Source organism: Seriola dumerili, unplaced genomic scaffold (genome assembly GCF_002260705.1).
Source record: "Seriola dumerili isolate Sdu_G_001 unplaced genomic scaffold, Sdu_1.0 BDQW01000109.1, whole genome shotgun sequence".
Classification (NCBI taxonomy): domain Eukaryota; kingdom Metazoa; phylum Chordata; class Actinopteri; order Carangiformes; family Carangidae; genus Seriola; species Seriola dumerili.
This window is the reverse complement of record NW_019174364.1, coordinates 1618996-1633708: the sequence shown is the minus strand read 5'-3', so window position 1 is coordinate 1633708 and position 14713 is coordinate 1618996. Positions and strand designations below refer to the sequence as shown.

At 41.0% G+C, this 14713-nt stretch overlaps 2 protein-coding genes across 2 annotated transcripts in view; both read right to left on the bottom strand.

The window, feature by feature from the left end:
- Window positions 1-713: 713 nt before the first annotated feature.
- LOC111222915 (PAK4-inhibitor inka2-like) lies at window positions 714-3170 on the bottom strand. The gene is made up of 3 exons (XM_022746823.1): window positions 2996-3170; window positions 2848-2900; window positions 714-1738 (listed from the first exon to the last, which is right to left on the bottom strand). Exons 2-3 carry the CDS (start codon window positions 2848-2850, stop codon window positions 809-811), a joined length of 933 nt encoding a protein of 310 aa, XP_022602544.1. The 5' UTR covers window positions 2851-2900; window positions 2996-3170; the 3' UTR covers window positions 714-808.
- Window positions 3171-5243: 2073 nt separating this feature from the next.
- Window positions 5244-14713, bottom strand: part of LOC111222840 (guanine nucleotide-binding protein G(i) subunit alpha-2) — a 46728-nt gene continuing 37258 nt past the window's right edge. The window contains exons 4-9 of the mRNA XM_022746697.1: window positions 12840-13000; window positions 9670-9798; window positions 7649-7778; window positions 6998-7151; window positions 6650-6842; window positions 5244-6155 (exon numbers count right to left, since the gene is read on the bottom strand). Coding sequence (XP_022602418.1) covers window positions 6652-6842; window positions 6998-7151; window positions 7649-7778; window positions 9670-9798; window positions 12840-13000 — 765 coding nt within the window. The 3' untranslated portion in view covers window positions 5244-6155; window positions 6650-6651. The remainder of the gene's footprint in view (window positions 6156-6649; window positions 6843-6997; window positions 7152-7648; window positions 7779-9669; window positions 9799-12839; window positions 13001-14713) is intronic.

Here is a 14713-nt window from a genome sequence, read left to right as displayed (position 1 = left end):
CTTCATCTTCATCATCTTCTTCATCTTCAAGGAAGTTTGTCTTTTCCTCAGAAGGATTTTATGCATGGCCGACCCTTTTCCACAACCTCACATTAACATGTTGTTGTTGTTAACATGCTCTGCTGCCTCCGTTGACTATATTTGAATCATGTTGTGTGGAATCATATCTGCAATTATTCCTGCAACTACTTCTAGATGTGCCTTTTAAGTGGGCTGTGATTGAAGGAAGCTGTTTGTCATTAAGTTGTTTGAACAATAAAGCAATAAATATATGAGGAACCATGTTATATCATTGTACTTCAGTAAAACACTTCTGTTCCCTTATCATCTAATAAATTGTTCAGTTGATGAATATACTTTACTATGATGACCACACCCAACCTCCCACTTTTAATCAGGAAGAAAAAAGTTGAATTTACTGGGTTTACAAAGCTTCAACATGGTTTTTGAAATTACTGTCTCAGGTTATTTTATTCTTAATGACTGACTAATTGATCTCATAAGATAACGCAAGATACTGCATTGATGTTGGTGACGGACAGACGTGATCACCCACATATTCTAGGGTTAAGAGGGTTAAGAGGCTTGTGTGGTTGGGAAGAAAGCGGAAGATGGCTAAAATCTTAGAAGATTTCTCATTTAGAAGTGCTGAAACTCAGGCAGGAACAGAACACATTTTCATTAAATACACACAACAAAAGGTTTATTCCACATGTATCAACACTATGGACAAACTCCAAATATGAAAATAGAACCATCTTATTTTAATTTCTGTTAAAGGGGTCAGTCCGTAGTTACAGCCTTTTTTTCAAATGTATCCAATGATGTCATTGCATATGATGGGTTGTCGGCTGCCAGTCTTCATGAGAGCGGTGAACTGGTAGAAGTCAGTGTCCAGTTGATGCAGTCCTGTGTGGGACTGGTGAAAGAAAGGTTTGAGAGCCTGGAATCCCACAGGACAGGACAGCCGTTTGGGAGCCCCTGCAGCCCTGCTGACCCGTGTGGAGTCTGCAGGCCTTGGCCTCACCTCCACACTTTTAGACATCCCAGCCAGTCTCTTGCGCATGTTGACCAAAATGTCTTTGGCAAGGCGCCGGCCGCCACTGGGCTTGAGTTGCGTTGGCTCAGGACACTCTGGTAGGTCCATCCAGTTCTTTATAAGGTCAGCGAAGCTGTTGTCCCCCAGAACCAGAGGCTGTCTGTTCCTGCTGCGGCTCAGCAGCGATGTTGTCCAGTCCTCTGGGTCACTGGCCTCAAATGAGGTCCAGCGCTCCAGGCAAGCGTCCGAGGTCGATTTGGGACGGATACGGCAAGAAGGTCCTCTGTTTGTGCGGAGGCAGGCAGAAGAGGAGACTCGCACGTTCCTGGTCCTCCTCAGCACCACACCTTCATCTTGCCAAGAAGCCTCAGAGTAACCCGAGTCAAAGTCCACACTCTTTTCACTGCCGGGGGAGCCTCGTGCCAGTCGTTCATGCTCCTGCTGCTCCTCGTCCTCTTCCAAAGGGCTGGCCAAGCAGCAGGCAGAATCATATGTGCTGGCATCACTGGCGTCAGAAACACGTAGTCGAGTGAGTCGCTCCTGCTGTGCCCTCTGTTTGCAGAGCCGTGTTGCAGCGAAGGACCGAACACATGGTTCACTCAGTGGCCTCGGCCTGCCTATCTGCTTCAGGTCCTGCAATGATCGCATCATGTACTGCATTTGGTCCCGGAGGCAGTCTGTAGAATCTCTTAAACAGAGCTAGACGATGAGAAAGACACAAAGACTTAGTGGTGCAGGCATTTAAAAATAACACTTCTACTAACACAACTTAAAAGCAAGAAAAGCTGCGGTTAAATTTTGCAGCAGACTACAGTTAGGCTGTGGTCAGTCGAGCTGAGGTTTGAACAGTTCCTTGTGTTATATCCACAACTGGGCCAATAAGATTTTTACCAGCTGAGATCACTCTGCTCTATGACCATATAACAAGTGAAGCATTCCTGACAAACCTCAGAGCAGCTTTATGGAGACCATCCCATGCAGTATGAAAATGAAAGAGTCACAGCTCTGAGAACAGGATGCACATTTTAAACTGGGAAAACGCTCCCTGCCTCCTAAAGCAAGAGGGGAAGTTCAAACAAAGTAGAACTGAATCACGGAGGAGTGCAGAGACTCACATATCCTCTCTGGACTCCCCTAACTCACAGGATGTTGATTGGTCTGTATTATAAAGCAGGAAATGACAGCAACATTTTGGAATTACAGAGTGATCATATTTTAATTATGAATCACACTATCCTCCAGCTTTCAGAGGGACTGAAATCAGTTCAAGTACAATCAGAAGATCAACTTGTTTTTTTCTGTTTCATTTTTGTCAGTTTTCACAAATTATTGTAATATTTAATTTGTTGAGCCTCCCTATCCTGCCAGAGTTTGAGTTGTAAGGACGCCACAATGCCATGATGTTATCACAGCTGTGGGTGCTGAACCATTTGGCCCCTGGGGGGGGGGGGGGGGGGGACTTATCTGACATACAGAGACATCCTCAGTGGGACTCTGTGGTCAGTCTGCCACTTTTAAAATGCCTTGTTCTCCTTGGCTGCTTTCACACAACGGGGAGAAGTGATTCACTCAGTTGTGTACATTTGGCAAGGACAGTTTGGTTTGAATCAACTGTGACTAGGTGGCTAACAACTCACTTTCCTTACCCCCAAAAAAAACTTCATGAAAAAACAGTCATGAAAGGAAAAACTTTCAGAGTCAGAACAAAAATGAATACTTGTTTGTGCAAAAAAAACACAAAAGCCACTGCATCAACAAAAATGTCCAAGTACATGAAAACACGTGAAAAAAAAGAAAGAAAAACTCACCATTGCTTGTTAGTAAATGTCTGGAGTGAAGTTCAGGATCCTTTCAATTATTTCTGCAACAAAAAAGAAAACATCGTTTTAGGTGAGATATCAGTGTTTCACTAATAGGCTACACTTCCTCCCATATATTATTAGTAATAACACTCACCTCTGCATTTGCTTCAGAAATGAATCCCAGCAGACTCTACAGCTCCACAGGTCCACAGCTGATGCCTCTGTGTGTGTGTGTGTGTGTCCTCCCTCCTCTGAGCCAGATGAAGGTCTGTCAGCGGGACTTTGACGATGCTGAGTTTTTCTCTGCAGCAAATCAGCGTGACGCGGCACGAAATCAGCCAATGGCAAGTCGCCTCAAACGAGATCCCTCCCTGTGTAATTACAGCGGTTCATACTCCAACTGTATTAGGTCGTTCTACACTGTTCACACTCAACAGCTGGAGATAGGGAATTAGATTTTTTTTTAAATTTAACAATAAATAAATGGTCACAGAACAAAAACAAGTGTTTTCCATGTACTTTTCCCAAATGCTGTTAAATATTGTTAATAACTAACGATATTTGATAAATAATAACTTTACTTTCATGACCAGCTCTTCATTGTATTTTCCGTAGGCTGTGTAAATGTATACTGAATATTAAAACGACACTCCCAAAAGTCGTCTTGGACAAATACTGTGATTCTGCGGCACTGCATAGATGTGCTGATCTGCTGAGATCCAGGCCTACATGACGCCACCTTGTGGATCTTTGTAAACAGCACCTCCCATATTACCACTCTCCATTGTCCCTGAGTATAAACCTTTTTGCAGCCAATTTTCAAAGGTGCAAACGGTCCATTCACCATTCTGCTCTTAATGAATGTGTTTGAAATGCAAACATGCTATTGGGGTCAAGTGAAGCCCTCATTTCATTTGGCGATGAGCAAAGCAGGCACAACTGCACCTCCTCACCTCACCTCTTTGGATGTTGATGACACTCTGTATTGTAATTCAGTGGTGAAAGAAATGCCCAGGGCCTTTTACTAAAAGTGAAAGCACCAATACAAAGATGAAGAAATTCTCCATTACAAGCCAAAGTCGAAATAGATAGAAATACATATACAAGTGTTAGCAGTAAAACGCGCTCAAGTGGCAAATGTGAAAGTACTCATTCTGCAGAAACACAACCCCTATGACTGATTATTATAACATCAGTAGATTGTTAATACTGATGCAACACTGCATCAGCAGCATTTCACTGTTACCTGGTTGAGGTGGAGCTCGTTTAGTCCCGTGGTTACCATCCTTTTTTTTAAAAACTTTTCTCTAATGAAGTATTAATGATGATAATTTGACCTCTTTGGGCATCAAATTGTTATGTAATAAAACATCTGAGAAATGTAGTGGGCAATCACTTTTGTTAATTTTATAAGTTATAATTTCTCATCATGTTTTTATGTAAATTTTATGTAAATTTAAATGTAAATAAATTCATTTAAAAGGTAACTAGTAACTATATGTGTCAAATAAATGTGTGGAGTATAAAAGTATAAAGTAGAATAAAATGGAAATGGTCAAGTAAAGAACAAGTACCAAAATAGATTCGCTTGTGTCCTATAGATCTTAAAGAAAACCTCTGGACGTATGTCACTTTCTATGTGAGCCGTGAGCAATTAAACAAACCACACTGGTGCACTCTCATGCACTTATTCACTGCCAGTGAATGGGATGGACTGCACTTATATAGCGCTTTTCTAGTCTTAGAGACCACTCAAAGCGCTTTACAATACTCGCTACATTGCCACCCATTCACTCACACATTCATACATTACACGTATACACTGATGGAACAGCCATCAGAGGAGATTTGGGGTTCAGTATCTTGCCTAAGGACACGTGGACTGGAGGAGCTGGGGATCGACCCTCTGATTAGTGGACGACCCGCTCTACCTCCCGAGCCACCCCAGTGCATTCCTATTTGTATTCTATACAGCTCTCTTTCTATATTCTTTTTTAGTTTATCCTTAGTATAGTTTTGGTCCAAACGTGAAGGAACAGAAAAATATGCTGCTTGTGCATTTTCTTTTGACACATCACGCCGCAGAATAAAAGTTCATGTGACCAAACTTTTATTTACATTGAACAATATTAATGACCGACTATCATCCATTTGTCTCAGTGGTGTGGTGCATCTTAAATCATGGGTTATGTGAACTGAAGTGGAGTAGAAATAGCCCTAATTCACACTATGAAGATAGCATGTCTCTAAAGAACAAGTGTAAACAGATATCAAGGCACAAACATATGGAGAAAGACTTGGAATGAAACAAATAGTACAGAACAATCCATGTTAGGAACAGACAGAACCACTTAAAAATCTTGCAGATATCTTAAAAGTGACACACAACCATTTCTCTTTTGTTTCTTTAAAGAAGTTACTTAAGGAATGTTATTCAGTTTGTGGGGGGGGGGTGTTACAGGCTAATCTATGGACAGTCATGCAGAACAATGCACTATAGTACAACTGTGAATATTGATTCTGTGTAAACATTGTACAAAAAACATTTTCCCTTCATCCATTTCCATTCTCCATGCTTGTTTGTTTTCTTCTAAAAAATAAGCTCTGTGCAGTCAAAAGGTTCAGAAAATGCCAACGCTAGTTAACATAAGTTAATGTGATTTTTATAAAAACTTTTTTTGTACCGTATCCGCTTAATAAACTTCAAAAGCAAAAGGGAAATGGAAACAAAAACCTATCAAATTAAACAGAAATCTGAATATAAAAAAAAATGAGACAACTACCATTTAAACAAATGGCTCTCAAAACGGTCCTTTAAGGTTTATTGAGGAAGAAAAATACTTAAATTTTATTGTATTTTCATTTGTCATGTGGCATGATGAGATAATTTTCTTATTATGACAAGTTTTACTTCCCACAGTTAGTTTCCACTTCAGCCAGTCAGCGCATATAATTTATGTTCTACGTCTAATTGAAAAAACGCCAATTCTCTGGTGAGTGCCTGGACTGTTCGTGGTTCTTTTCCAGTGAGGGGGGGTTCTAGGTCAAATATCTATGTGCTCAGTATTTAATCCGAACTCAGTATGAATAGTATGAGAACCCCTGATCAAGAGCAGTGAGAAATATATATAAAAATAATAATAATAATAACACAATAGACTCAAAACATGATGGTTGCAAATCAGTGATTGTTTAAGTTCTTTGAGGTTTCCCCCCCTAAGAATCAAGTCTGTTATGGTTTTCATTATGAAAAGCAGTAATCATCACATGGCTGTTGCAGTCTCTCATGCAGTCTGTGCGCGTCGGGCATCGTCCTGCATGAAAAGACAGATGACAAGCACAGCAGCTTTATAGAAATACAGTATAAATGTTGCTTCACAGTTTAAATGAACAAGAGTTAGAAATAGTCCCATTCAAAATCTGACAGTTAAATCTGGCAGTCTGACTAGTCACTAGGTGGTGTGATTCATTCAAAATGTGGTTTGCAATATTCACATTGTGACGCATAACTGAATGTTAGACAAGCCTAATTAGCAAGTCGATTATGACACTGAATCTGACCTGAAGATCTGACTTGAGTGTGTACAACACCTGAGAATTCATGTGACCTGTCAGGTTGCACCAAAAAGGTAAGTAACCATGACCACTGTCTGTACCACAGAGGGCATTATTTTTACCTGTTTACCAGTCCAGCAAACAAATCTACCAGAGTTTGATGCATGTGGTTAAAATTCTTTAATTTGTTTTTTTAAATTTCCTGCTTTACAGTAACTTTCCCAGCCACCCTGTCATTATCCCTCTATCCTACCTTTAGAAAAGACCACAGTCCTTCAGGTTGTTCTTAATGATGACGTCAGTGACGGCGTCAAAGACAAACTGCACGTTCTTGGTGTCAGTGGCACAGGTGAAGTGGGTGTAGATCTCCTTGGTGTCCTTTTTCTTGTTCAGGTCCTCAAACTTGGTCTGAATGTAACTGGCCGCTTCGTCGAACTTGTTGGCTCCTGGTGAGCAAGAGTTTGGAGAGATGAGGTGGCAATTTTGTTTTCAAGAGAACACATTACGTTTTCTTATGCTGTGATTTGTTTGTGAGTCAGTACAATGCGGACTGCAGCCACAGTGACCCGTCTATTACGGCCCCTGATATCCCACCCCGTACCTGTGTACTCCGGGAAGCAGATGGTAAGGGGGCTGCGTGTAATCTTCTCCTCAAAGAGATCCTTCTTGTTGAGGAAGAGGATGATGGAGGTCTCAGTGAACCACTTGTTGTTGCAGATGGAGTCAAACAGCTTCATGCTCTCATGCATTCGATTCTAAAGAGAAGCAAAAATCGGTCATGACCTGTGGCCGCCACTAAAACATCAACAACAAATCAGAGCTGCCACCAGGGGACAATGTTGCTTAATATTTTAAATGTGAGCAGTAACCAGTGCAGGGGAGGTTCTTCAGACCATGGTTTTGCCATGTCTCTCTTGAGCACTCTTGTTAAATTGATAAGTACTTCAAGAAATTGGGGTCAAATGGTTCAAATCATTTGAAGAATTAGCTATTATGACTGTTATTACATAATTGCACTCCATTGGTTCAACTGTAAATGTATCATTGAACTCCAATGAGCCAATTTTACCACCTGGAGCTCACTATTATTGAGCCATAATAAGAAGCGATGAGCGATGTCAAACCATCTTCTAATGCCGTACAATCTAAACAACCTCACACTGAAAATGAGCAAAAGAGCAGATTTATGTAGCCTGTCAAGTTCATCTGTGCAGATGAAGACGCACACATCAGAAGATGGAGTTCTCCTTACCATCTCCTCATCCTCAGCCAGCACCAGGTCGTAAGCGCTCAGTGCAACACAAAAGATAATGGCTGTGACTCCTTCAAAACAGTGAATCCACTTCTTTCTCTCTGAGCGTTGGCCTCCCACATCAAACATTCTGCAAGGGAGATGAAGCACAGGAGACAAACTGTGTGTCTGTACTGTGTATGTGTGCGTGTGCGTGTGCGTGTGCGTGTGCGTGTGCGTGTGTGCTGGTAGGGGGAAGGAGGTAACAATGAAAGACAGTAAGGTGAAGCTGATCGAGAGCAGAGCGCTGAAGAGGACATTTCAGGAAGAACGACAGTGACGAAGGAAGGAGAAAGTTAGGGTGACATTCCATCCCTGGATGTGCATTAAGTTTTCATGAGGCCGCTTTGAGAACAAAAGTGGTGGTGAGGAGGTGGAGAGGTGTCCGTCACACATCTGATAAAAGATTGCGGGGTCAAAGTGGGCTACAAGAGGCAGGCGTCTATATTCAGTGCAGAGCCCTGGCTAATGGGGAAGCTGAGCGCTGTGATCGAAGCTGTTAGAGGTGTGAGCAAAACCCCGCAGAAGTGATAATAGTCTACCACATCCAGGACAGCTGCCATGCTTGGATGATACAGACGATAGATACATGAGGTTTTCGGTGAACCCACAATCTGTTTAGGTTAACAAACGCCCAAGAAGCACCATCTTGATGAATCTAAATTAAAACCACTGTTGAATGATGGCATTTCTCTGTATCTATACGTATTTCCTTTTCGTACTTATTATGGCAAACAGGTCCGAATTATAAAAATGTGACTTTCTTCTTATTGATTGCCTGCATGTATTATTCAGGCCAAATATTGAGGCAGTGACAGAAGGTAAATATCAGAGAGTTTATCAGGAAGCAGGTCACACCAGAGCCCTGTGGCCACTGCTGCCTTTTTTTTTTTCATTAGCCCCATCTCTTTAGCTACTTTACAAAGGGTTGAGGTTTTTCATACACTGGCCAAGAACTAAAAAACACAAACAAAACCAAACAGACACATCCTCTTCATATCTATACTCTTTGCACTTTTATATAACACATTCACCTACACTCTAATCATGAACTGAACCCGCCTTAGCGTAGGTCCTGGTATCACATGTTTAAACACTTCTATTAAGAGATATTTCTATACATCCATTACTGTCCCACATGAGTGCTCATGCTGGATCAGAGCATATTTTATGTAAGATCTACAGTGCTGTGTCACTGAGGACATACTGAAACATTAACACTAAATAAAGCTCTAGCTTTATTGAGCAAGAGAACAGTGGGCAGACCTAATTTATTTATTCAGCTCTCAGTGCAATCGTGATAATTAAGCCTTTTAATTGCTGGTATAATTTGGCTTCTGAGTAGCTGAGTTGCACATTTCATGGCGGCAGGGTCAGTCATCTCTCGATGCTCTTAATGTTGGGACCATAATTAAGTTGAACAATTTCTGGGTAATGCAGTAAACTAGGTATATGGCCAGCATTTACTATGCTTTTGTTTAGTGTTCAGAGCAGGTGCAGAGGAGGCGGGTATTGCAATGTCACTGCTTACACTGATAGGACCTAATTTAATGTAAACACTTATGCTGATGTAACTGTATTTAGCCTGCTACTGTAATATCAAACAGCACCAAGGACAATTACATTTTACTCAGTGTCTTCTTCTGTTTCATGTGCTGTTGTGTGGCCGGTAAGACTAACTGACAACTGGCAGTTTTTTTTTTATGTATCAACAAATAACACTGTAGGCAAGCATGAGAGGTAAGTGAACACACGGGGAGTCATATAACCACTCGGGTTACTAAATGTCAAATACTGGGTCAGCTGCTAAGTGAGCGTTCCCTGGACTCTCACATTGGCATGTTATGAATACAACATTGGCATGGAGGCAGGGTGAGATTGGAAATGGTATTTGCTTTTTTCCTTTATTTATTTGCTTTTCTGTATCCAAAATACCTGAAGTCTATTAACATTGGTATCAAATCAGTGCTATTTGACCTTACTTGAAGTGCAGTTCCTTGAAAGTGAAGTGAGTCTCCACAATGCCAGTGGTCTTGACCCGAGTTCGCAGCACATCCTGCTGGGTGGGGATATAATCTGCTTTAGCTATCCTCTCCAGGTCGTTCAGGTAACTAAGAGAGATAGAGAGGGAGAGAGAGAGATAGAGAAAGTGATCAAGATTGCGACATGATTTTCAACCTGCAAAAGAGAGAGAGAAAAACAAACAGGCCGACACAACGCATGAACATACAGTTCGCTGTTTCCACTTGTGGTGCATTAACATCCAAATCAGTCTGTATTTCTCTGGACTGCTTTGAACTGTAATGAACTTTCCGTGGAGTGAGTCATAATCTGCTGCATTAAACGAGAGACTGCTAAACTTCACACGTAGCGTTTCATTAGACTGTTTAAGGCCTTATAAGGAACTGTGCTCAGTAGGGTCCTGTAATAGTCAAGTTATAACCAAATGCATTATGCATGTCAGACTCTGTTACATCAGTTTTTAGCCTTCCAGAACCGCACCTCCGAACTGTGGTTGAGAGAAACCAGGTTTAATCGACATAAACATGTACATGGACACAGCAGCAGTAATCACCAACACAAGCTATTCGATAATTCCGGAGCTATAGCCTGAGTTCCTCTAGACATTTCAGGGCTTGTTAACAGGAACAAGCCTGCAATAACTGATTGCTTTTGGTCCATTGGGGGGCAGTGGAAACAAGGGATGAACATGACATATACATATGATCACCTTCTAACACCTCGTGTCAATGTAAGTCAAATGGTCACTCTCTTGTAGCTCTGTTTTTGGTCTCCACCAACTCCTGTCACTTCAGGTGACATTCACTGCATAGTGGCTATGGATACATGCTGGGACCTTTCTTTACTGCACTAAATATGTCTTTTGTTGTTGTGCCATATGTATTATGATGCTGTCACGCTGCTGATTTACATAGTGGTGAAATACTCATGTTTGAGTATCACGACAATAAGCACTGAATTGGTTTTGCAGTAAATTTTGCTCTTGGTTGTTGCTGCTGTTGTAGGGGTTTCAGAGGCTCATCGCCGACTCATGTCTCTAGTAGAGACTGATAGTGTATAATGGCTCTGGTTGTTGTCTTCTATGAAGCATATTCACATTATTATTTGCCTGTACTAGTATCCTCACTGAAAACTGTTTTCATGCTTGCAAGATACTGTAGATAGTCATCCACACTCATTGCTAGTATTTAGTTTATAGACATGTATGTAATGCTGCTTATCTGCTGCACCTCAAAGCTACCACAGATATAGGTAATACATCATTGTAAGGCTCTAATGCAGTTTCTTGGGGATACATTTTTCATCATTGCTCCAGTCTCTGCTGTGCTGCTGAGCTTGGTGGATGTTTGTGGGGAGGGAGATGAGGTCAGAGTGTGGATGCCAAGAATCAACTCTGTACTTACTCTGTATTCATATAATAAATCCCCATGTGAAATGGCTGAGTGAAATGTCTATGCGAGACCCCTAAGGGATTACCACTAGACCCACTAGTACTATGTACTATCCTTAGTGGGAGGATTTCTATGGCAACATGCACATTCTTTACTGATTTGCTCTACTTTAGTCAATTTGATGTGTGCTATTAGTGAAAAATATGATCATTTGTTGTTGCTTCTGTGATCTATTTAAATACAATATTCCAAGGCGATCAATAGGGCTTTGAGATCAATTTGTACAGATTTCCCTCTTAAAAGCAAGATAGCAGGCAGCCCTTGTTACTTGTAAGAGCAGCACTGAAGTAAGCAAAAGAGAACATTACACAGGGTCTGTGCAAAACAGAGATGCAAGTTAAAATTCACACAAAAGAAAAAGACAAGTAAAATACATTTGCCACTTTCACTCTTTGTAGTTCTTCATTCACAACTCTCCTTTCCCACTTTCTGTCTATTCCTTTTTTTCTTGTCTGTCCTCCGACAGACTGTTGGTCAGTAGGGGAGTGTGGAAGCATCTTCACCATGCTTGACGCAGCTTGCCCCACTTACACAAGCATTGCATCATCATCCAAGGCCAGATGGGAGCTTTAGTGGTCCAGCCAACCTACGCCTCACAGACAGAAAGAGATATATGTGTCCAGCGTGGATGTGACATTCATGCATGTCACATCCACTGAATAATAATTAATTTAAAAAAACATAATAAATGATTAACCAAACATTTTATTTTTATCTGTGTCATCATAGAAATCGTTACAAAACATTTCCAAATGGGATGACTTTTGATGAGTTATTAAGAACATATCATGCAAAGCAACATTTCTGACAAAATTAATCAACTCATTGATAAAACCAAGGGGTCACATGGAGGTCTATTATCACAGCTATCAACACACATAGTCTACTTGGATGAAGTTCACTTGAAGTAAACTATTTTTTTTGAGTCTCATTTTTTTCATCCCTCAAGAAAAACTATTCTGTGCTGTGCTTATCAGGTTACAATATTAAATAATCAAACCCAGAGAGGGAGAAATAATAGTTAAATGGAAGTTATTGGACTATCTCTCCAGTCTCTATAGCCCCCCTGAGAAGTCAAAGACGGGTTTCTCACTGCAGCATATATGAGAGAGGCTGACAGGCCTACACCATTAGATCCATCACAACACCAAAAGCATCCCTAACGGCAGTAACAATGCAAACAAACACCAAAATATCTCTCGACTGTCGCTTTCTAAAGCTGTTTTTTTAATCTTTTAATATTCTTATTTAAATAATATAAAAGAGCTGTGCTTCAGCTTTCTGTTTACGTGAAAAATTATTTTCAAACATGAATTACAAGCAGATATGCAGCAGGAGAAAACGAGCACATTTTCCAGGTGGGTATGAAGTTTCCCACTTGGCCACATTTGCATTTACAGTGGGTTAACACAGAGTGTAATCAGGAGAAGATTGCACATTGATTGATGTACAAGTAGAGGAGGATATGTAGAGACAATGCTGATAAAGGAAGTCTGAATATTACAAAAGTTAGCAGGATATTGAAAATCATAGATTTCATCAAGCTTGCACATTTGCTGGAAGGTATTACTTTTTTTGAAGCGATGGTAAATGTATATTAGATTCCAGAGCAGAACAAAACACACACACACACACACACACACACACACACACACACACACACACAAATTCAAACTCACTATGCTGCTGAGTCGTTGAGTTGGTATTCTCGCGACCTTGCAAAGCAACTCTGTATGCCGCTGTCACCCCACAATCGCCTGATCACGTTGGCCAGGTCATCGGGAAGAACACCCTGCTCTTCAGCAGCTGCAGACAGGGCGAAGAGCTGCTGGGCATCATCCTGCAGGGGGCGATCAGGATACAGGGGTTGTTGCAATGAGAGCAACATACATGCAAACATATATGCAAATTGTTGACTGTAAAAATATTCAGTTGGTAGAAAAATAAAACAAAATACATATTTGATTTACACCAGCAACCTGTGCATCATCTGTTAGACTGAGTGAAAAATGACACAGCAAATACAGCCCTCCCAGCCATTAGCTCCGTTTTTGGATACATAATGCAAAATAAATAATATTTAGTCATGGATGCTTTGCCTCTGAATTACTGCCAAGGAAGCAAAGGTTATGATAGTAGCAATATAATGTGATGATGATATCACTGAATCCTCCGATAAGCCGATGCCAGCCAATATGGGCTGAGCATGATAGGTGAGATATGTTGGTGTGACTCAAGGTAACACAGTAGGCAATGTTGCTATTACACATTGTGGTTTAAATTTCCTCCTGTTTGCCATGTTGCTCGTTTCTCTCAATTCTCCATTTTCCTGTTGGCATGAAGTCAACCGTTTTCCCTGAGCTTTAGTCACAGCGCGTGATATGATAAAAATACAAAAAGTAGTAATTAATCCCTGGACCTCCTTGTGTATCTGTATATATCAGCATAGCAGTGGTTCAGCAGAATCTGACTGTGGGATGGGCTGTTCATCTGTCTGTGTAGTCATCATTACAGTAAAGAAATAATTCACAATCTTAACTGTGTGTTTGTCACATTTGAAGAGAAATGCATTTTGTGGGAAATCACCTTCCCATATTTTCAATGCTTTTTTCTCAGCTGATTGATATCTATTTGCCTTGTCCTTGGTGAGCACCAATCACCAGTTACTGTTCTTTATTCTGAGCGAGATAACAATCCAGTTTACTGAGGTTCTGTGTCTGGTCAATAGTTTCTTTTCAATTTTTTTTGCAGTGTGTTTTATTCTAGCAGTACATTGTTGCAGGGACTATGATTGGTGAGCTCACACACCACCAATGAAACAGGTGTTTTTTTTAAGTTCAGATGTTGGATAATAAGTGAATCTCTGCGTATGTAATATGTTTGCTGGAACTCATCCTGCTCCTTCAACCAAAGTAAACAGCCAACAGCCTGGATAATGTGTAAGTCTGCATGTTTTGGTTTCATGTCCGTTTTTGTGTTTGTGCATGTGCGCACACATGCACAATCTGTGTGTGTGTGTGTGTGTGTGTGTGTGTGTGTGTGTGTGTGTGTGTGTGTGTGCGCGTGTGCATTTCCACAGGGCCGCTGTGTGCAAGTATGGGCAGGCTAGCACACTAATTGCCATGTGTGGGAGTCTGTGAGAGTATTGTCACGTACACACAGCCTTTTGACAGATCTGTCAGTGAGAAAAAAAAAAAAAAAAAAAAGATCTATCCATCCCACTCTAATGACCATAGCAGAGTCCTCAATCCATCTATTACAGCTTCAGTTACTGAACACATAGGCTGGCTCCACTGTAAAATCACACTGACACACACTCCTCCACAGGAATTAAGTTCAGACACTGTTAGACCTCAGTGTCAGCTTGTTCATCGGCTGATAAGTGTTCACAGGGTGCAGCAGACTGGATCTGTGCCTGAAGCTGGGACTTGTTGTTGTTGTTGATGATGGTGGTGCATGTCTTCATTCATTTGTGTGCGCGGGGTGGGTCTGTTCCTGTTTCTGTATGACAGTTTAATGAATACTCTGATCAGCTTGGTGACTGTGTGTTAAT